We start from the raw sequence: 7075 nt of genomic DNA, 5'->3' as shown, positions 1-7075 counted from the left end.
TGAATAGATTAATATCTTTATACACTTTTAATAAAGGTCTGGCATGTACACTTGGTAGCACATATATAAACACCGGAAGATTCGAAACAGATTCAACATATGGGCCGCGGTCACAACTATATTTTCAGCAAGTGATGCTTTATCATGATCTAGATGAAAACAGAATTGTTTTGAATAAGCAGAAAAGAAAGTTTAATTTAAAAAAAAAAAAAAAAAAAGAAGTTAAATAGTGTGTTGGATCCACATCAGATATCAAACATCTTCTAGGTTGCTCACTTTTTACAACTACCGTTCCTAACCAGGTTACATCTATTACAATGATTCATGATCAGTAGTTAGTCACAGGAGACAGGTTCACTTTCTACATCGTTGGTCTGTGCTTTACTTATATTCTATATCACATAAGGTCAGGTACTGCTTGATATTCATACACCCCACATAGCACAAGAAAAGTGCAAAGATCCCCTTTAGCTCTCTAAACTCTTGCAGCTTACATACCAATTGTCTGGGGTAGAATTGGACACGTTAGGCCTTTTGATATTGGAGCAAGCCCTCCCCCAAACGAATATTAAGATTCCAAAAACACTCAGATAAAGACAAAAAAAAAAAAAAAAGAAGAACAAGAAAAATAATCAACGCCACATGCCATCAACTATGCCATCAATAATATAAAGTATTTTACACCACTTGCACCTGAGTTGAATAGTGGAAAAGAGAAGGAGACTCTGTCAGTGCAAGAGAATGATTCATGTGACCACTTTGTCTTAATTACTCAGAACAAGCAGTTTGTTGCAGAATAAAGATATCAGCGTCCCTGGACAGAAAAAAAAATAGCTGCTGCAGTGGTGAGGATGATGAAGACTGCCAGAATAACGACCAAAATTCGGTTTTGGATGATCCTGGAAAAAAGCAGAAGAGATAAAAAAAAAAAAAAAAAACAAACAGTGAAAACAGTGGAAAATATATTGAATAATATAAAGAGGTACAACGATAAATATCATGGAGAAAAGGCACACGGCCACAAATTTAGGTTTTCCAACACCATTCTGCATATCCTGACTGTTTTCACCTCTTCCTGTTTCCAGTACTCTATATATCTCTTTATGAAGCTATTTAATTTGGGATTGAAGAAAGAATGAACCTTTCCTTAATTATGCATACAGATACACACATATTAGAATAACTGAAATGCATCATACTACTATTAACATTAACTTTCTAAAACAAATTACATTATCAGTCCTCAGTTGATGCAGTCCATGCAGGGTGCTCTGTAGTACTAAATACCATTACATTTTTAACACTATCCTAAAAGCTTTTTTTTTTTTTTTTTTTTTTTTTTTAATCTGAAAGGAAACTTTATTAATTTTCAAGGGATTTTATTATTAGGGTACAACATTTCAAGGAAACACATGTCAACGAGGTACTTACTTGTACTAAAATACCAAGGGAAAAGTATGAAAGATAGTTTTGAAGAAAAGGATGATACAAAGAAGCAAGTGTCAAACTGTGAAGCTTATGTAGTAAAAGCACCTCCTGTCTCTGTAGCATACCTTTACTTATGGTAAGGGCAAATACTGCATTTACTATTTAGCATAAGAAAGCGGAAATTTGTGATAATACAAAGATACTAGAAGTCGTATCCTGATACCGTGTAATCATTTCTGGGAGAAATCCCTGCTTCTAAAATCAGACATCATATGGGTCCAGATTTGGCCTGAAATTAATAGGTCATTTAAAATGAATAAATCAATTAACAATGGAATTCAAGGTATTTTACAGAAGGATTCTGAACTGTAAGAACCCAGTGTTTGTTATTCCGTTCTCACAGAGGAGGAAGGATATTTTCATAGGCTCTCTGTGACACAGGAACTTTTGCAAGACATATTTGTATGTGAACCATATCATCAGAATTGGAGAGAGACAGCAAAAAACCAAACCCTAACCAACAACGGAAGAACCCCACGTTATTTTTGTTCTTATTTTGTTGTGGGTTGTTTTTTTTTTTTTTTTTTTTTCATGCTTCTGTAAAACAGAACAAAACAACAAAGCTTTTACCAACCAAATAATGGTAAAAGTAAAACCGCATCTTGTGAAACGTACTGAGTGCAAGACACAAACTTGAGGAGAAGAAATGTAATGTGCAAAAACTGGACATATTTCATGCAGTGAGAGGGGACAGAAACTAGAGAGCAGAGGGGAGTTTTCCTTAGAAAGTGTTTTTCATTGGGATGTGGGTGGATATACATATAAATTATATTGGAAAACGGAAGGAAAAATACAGTTTTAACCTACTCCAGCTCCCTCCGTGCTTACCCCCCCACCTAAAAAAAAGCAGCAAATGGATGGATGCAAACTGTCACATCAGACAGACACCCTCCCCTGTGACACTCTAAAAGGACTAGCTCTCTATCCTCCTGACAGGTTACAAAATGATCACATTTGCTGACACGTCTTCCGCAAAACTGCTTTAGTGTTTGTGTCCACTTTCCTAGCAGGAGATGAATGGGCTGCTTTGTCCTCATTTATCACTTAAAGCTGAACTCAGATCTGTCTCGTTTATTTTTCCCTTCCTCACTAGAAAGGCTCAACCACAGCATTAATTCTTTTGCGATGACAGCTAATTCAAACTTAACAGGCAATATTTACTCTGCCAAAAGGATGAGGAGGAGGGAGGGATGTTTCTCACTCTTAAGAAAGAAAAAAAAAAGAAAGAAAAAAAGGGGGGAAAAAAAAGTAGTGAGCTAACAAAATAAAGCTAATTAAGGGCTTTTGGTTCTTGCTGGTTTGCACTTCAGTTTAACACCTGAACTTACAAGCTTCCATTCTGTGGCGGGGTGTGACATTCTCTGCCAAACACCTGATAACAAACGATCCGCCCAGGCAAATGCATGAAAACCAGAACATATATTTACTCACTCACCCTCATCACTCCTGAAAAGATACTCAGCAAAACTGAAACTCAGCAGTGAAATAGATTAAAAGCATGAAAAGTTTTAAAACATTCAGCCTTAAGTAATACACAGTGCAGCTGGCTTGACAACCATTTTATTTGTGGGATGTGGGCCCCAAGGCATCCATAATGCTAATTTACAAAGGATTAACTGTGAGTGAAACTCGCTTAATCTAACACATAGTTAGGCAAAGGCATACATAACATACCAAGTGTTTAAATCAACTCCTATCTCTGGCCCACCGGAAGAGCATTTCATCACCTGAGATTTAAAATTACAGAAAAATTAGAAGGAAAAAAAAAAAGGTACCAAATCCTCCCAAAACTTTATTTTTAATACTCCATCAGTGCACACCCCATTGCAAGATTCTTTAATTGGTGTCCACGTTTCTAAAATCCTCATCAAGAGAGCATTGAGCAAGGCACGCTGCCACCTGTATCTGCTAATTGAAGGCTCACTTACAGCGAGAATCTAGGAAATACATATCAAAGTTCAATTTCTAGGAATCTGAATTAGTCTGCACACTGCAGCAAAAGAATATCATATTAAAAGGAACAAATTAATCATGAAATAGGATGGATGTTATCAACAGACTCCTACACTGAAGCATTATATACTTTTAATATTCAAGCCCACAGTTAAAGATTAATTTTATATCTTTTTTTTTTTTTTTTTTTTTTTTTAAGAATAACATTAAGTTTTACTGTCTCACTTTCCAGTGAGGAAGTAAGACTAAGCCAACTGCAAAGTGTCAGAAGGATGGGGCTCCAAGCGAAGCAACCAGCAGCAGGATAGACCCTTGGAGGGGTGAGCAAGTGGGATGTCTGAGGCTGATGCTGGAAGCAGCCTGTTCAGGTGGAGGACACCAGTTCTGGGTGTCAGCAGATTTCCTATCTCTAAGTCAGTAGGCAAGAGCAGCCCTCTGGAGTAAAGAAAATATCAAGAGGAAATGGGGATTGGAGTGATAGATAGACTGCAGTCAAGCCAGCTCACAGAGGTAGAACAATGGTTGGCATTGGCAGGACCCATCTGTAGAGAAGCCTATAGTACTGTCACAGCCAGACACTGCCAGTGGGCATTGCTCTAGGCAAAGCAGCAAGGAATTTAAGTGGGGGAGGGAGTGATCATACCAAAGGGAAAGAAAATGGAGCCTAATACTCACTACAAAAAATCCCAAAGGCTAACATGCTCACAAGAAGCAGATGATATTCTTTTATCTCTACTACACCTTAAATTCAACAAAATCTGGTGAACGAGGAAGCCCAGTTTCTTCTTTGAAAATGCAAAGCATGTTTACAGGGTAAATAATTTAAGAAAGAATACACACTTGAAAGAAGACACCCATTGAAACATCCATGGCTAAAATGCCTGAAGGCAAAAACTTGTGCATTTGCATGCTGCATTTTATTAAGTTAGCACACTGTAGCTTTAAAAGAATGCATGGCCAAATTAAGAGGAATGTGTGACTGAAACATCAAGGATTCCTCAAGTTTACATTATGAATCATAGCACTGTTGATATGAGATGAATTAACCATTTAGTCGATGCAGCTTATGCACTGAATTCACACCAAGTTCTGCTGGAGCCCAGCGTGCTGGAGCTCGTTAACAGCCAATATCTGCTGCTCCTTTCATACTCAGGACTCCAAGAGCACAAGGGCTCATTCTGCTTTTAGTTAGAAGAGATGAAAAATCTGCGCTTTTAAACCAAGCTTCATCTAGTTTATCATGGACAGCAGCCCAAAACGTTTGGGTGCAAAACCACATAGAAACAGTAACTAAAGCATATGCAAGGGTAGCATTAAGCGACACACGAAAAGAGCATGCTGGACTAACACCCTGGGATATCAGAGCAAAAAGTGTATCCTGCTCCTGTTGAGTTTCTTCTGCTCCTCCTTTCTAAATGCCTGACCCGACTTCCTGGCTTCCCACCACTGGAGCTGCCTCTGGAGCTCATGCCAGCTGTGTTCTACAGCTGATCCACCACACGGGCTGCTTTCCTTCCTGGGAAGAGGGATCACCTGCTCTCACATACATAGAGACCACTGCTTTGGAGAACAAGTCCCACAGCCTTTTCCAAACACTGACATCCTCGGCAAATCACCCATACTCATTCCATGCCAGATGTTGTGCTGCCTTTCCACACTGTGAAAACCCAAATGATTCTCCCTTCTCTGTAGCTTCACACACACGCACACACCATGGCTCTAACTCTATTTGTGCACTGTTTAGATCCGTGCTTTATAAACACAAAGCAGTTTCCCAATAAGCTTTTGCAAACCTTACATTAAGGATGCCAACCGTGTTTAAACCTTTTTACAAACCTGCATTCATTAGCAGGGAAGTGCACGACATCTATATGGGTTCAGCCTGATGTCTTGCACATGTCTTAGTGCCTGATTGACCAGCACTGAATAATGATGCCTTGCCATTAAGCACTGATGGTACAATAACAATTGTCATGAAAATTAGCAATCACGGTAACATGTTAACTAAATACAGATATAAACGAACCAGAGCAGACGCTGGGTGCATCAAGAGATTCGTGTGCTTAACTTGAAATAATGAAGACTACAAATAAAATACTGCAAAAATGTCTTACAGAAGCTCAACTCTGACATTGATACAAATAAAAAAAATGCAAACGGCTTGGGGGATCAGTTAGCACACATTCATTACAACACAGCTCTTTATCCTTAAAGAAAACGTCTTGAAAAAGAGTGTCCTCAAGAACACAGACTGATTGATGACGGAGCACTGTCCAACACTGTTTCACTGTAATACATGTATTTAAGATTTAACTAGAAGTGATTCCTATGAGTTTATTGGACAGAAAAGCTTCTTCTTTGTATGCAAGAACACATTTTAGATGGTCACTTCAAATTACAATTCGGGTACCCTTTCATTTGTAATCTGCAGGTTTTGCTAACATGATAAAAAAAGAAAGGTGCATATAAATTGGTGATGACTTTTAAATGCCCAGTATTCATGATTCAAAAAAACACAAAGTGTAGGTCCAGTCACACAGGCAAATACACAGCAGTATTTGGGAAATAAATATCAGCAAATGTGAATTTAAAGTCATACAGCCATACTCAATTACCTTCTGGGACAGACACCATTATTGCTATATATAAGGACATCCTTGTTACTATCTATCAGGAGCCTTCAGATCGAAGCACTAGAGCCAACACAGGGGAATAAAACGCTATGATTGGTAAAGCAAAGCCTTAGATACATAATGATAAATCTCTAAGTTCAGGGTATCTGGGGGCTGCTCGAGTAACTATTCATCTTTCCCATCTTTAGGTTTAAGAATGCTTTTCTTAAATAAAAGCAGCTGAAAAGAACTAGACAGGCTGTGGGAAAACTTAGACGTGGCAACCTGCTGAAATAAAAGTGTAAGAGAACTATGTCTAGCAAAATTATAGCTGGTTGGAAATGATTTGAGATGTTACATCATTAACAACAGAAATTAGAAAACAGAAATTCTATCAGTGAAAAAATACCAGCATAAATGCATACAATTCCTTAGCCCTCTTTGAGCTGATGTTAGAAAAAGTACTTGGAAAATTTTCAAGGCTTTTTCCTCCCTGCCAAAACTCTGAAAATAAGGCCAAGTTCTTTGTGTTCTCCAGGTGAGCAGGACCAATTCCATTGTAATTGACATTGCATATTTAAAAGTGAAAAGGCTCTGCAGGGTGGCAGAGAGTGAATAGGACTCCCCACAGCTTACTTCTTGCCAAAAAGGCCATACTGCCTGGGCTCCCCCAGTCTGGAGACCCACCGTTCCCAATAGGAGTCTACATCCTGGTCCCTGAATTCCCTCCTGAAGGAGTCTCCTTATACCCTTGGGCTAATGGCTCTACTTTCTTATGCGTAAATCCTCATGAAAATCCATTAAAATTGCTGAAAACTGAGCAGATAATGAGATTAAAGACTCAGAAACGGAGAATAAAAAAAGATGACATTTTTCTAGGCAAATAGCAGGGTTTTTTGAAAGAGACAGGCCTTACAAGGTGACTAAGATATTGTTGGTAGGTCTGAGAAGTTTTGCAGAGATACATGTTCTAGTTTAAAGATCAGTCTTAAGGACTGGAGCCATGTACTTATAGTAGCATG

General features: G+C 38.4%; 1 protein-coding gene across 4 annotated transcripts in view; it reads right to left on the bottom strand.

The window, feature by feature from the left end:
* The window catches only part of VTI1A (vesicle transport through interaction with t-SNAREs 1A), a 261321-nt gene that overhangs the window by 11128 nt on the left and 243118 nt on the right, over positions 1 to 7075 (bottom strand). For all 4 annotated transcript variants that reach the window (XM_090145509.1, XM_090145507.1, XM_031597473.2 and 1 more), the window contains one exon: positions 1 to 899. This exon is cut by the window's left edge and continues 11128 nt beyond it. Coding sequence is in view for 2 of the 4 variants with exons in the window: in XM_090145507.1 (XP_090001633.1) it covers positions 806 to 899 (94 nt within the window). In the remaining 2 variants the exon portion in view is untranslated. The remainder of the gene's footprint in view (positions 900 to 7075) is intronic.

This window comes from Phasianus colchicus, chromosome 8, assembly GCF_987193195.1.
Source record: "Phasianus colchicus chromosome 8, bPhaCol1.hap1.1, whole genome shotgun sequence".
Taxonomy (NCBI): domain Eukaryota; kingdom Metazoa; phylum Chordata; class Aves; order Galliformes; family Phasianidae; genus Phasianus; species Phasianus colchicus.
The sequence above is the reverse complement of the archived record's forward strand: the minus strand, read 5'-3'. Positions and strand labels throughout refer to the sequence as shown.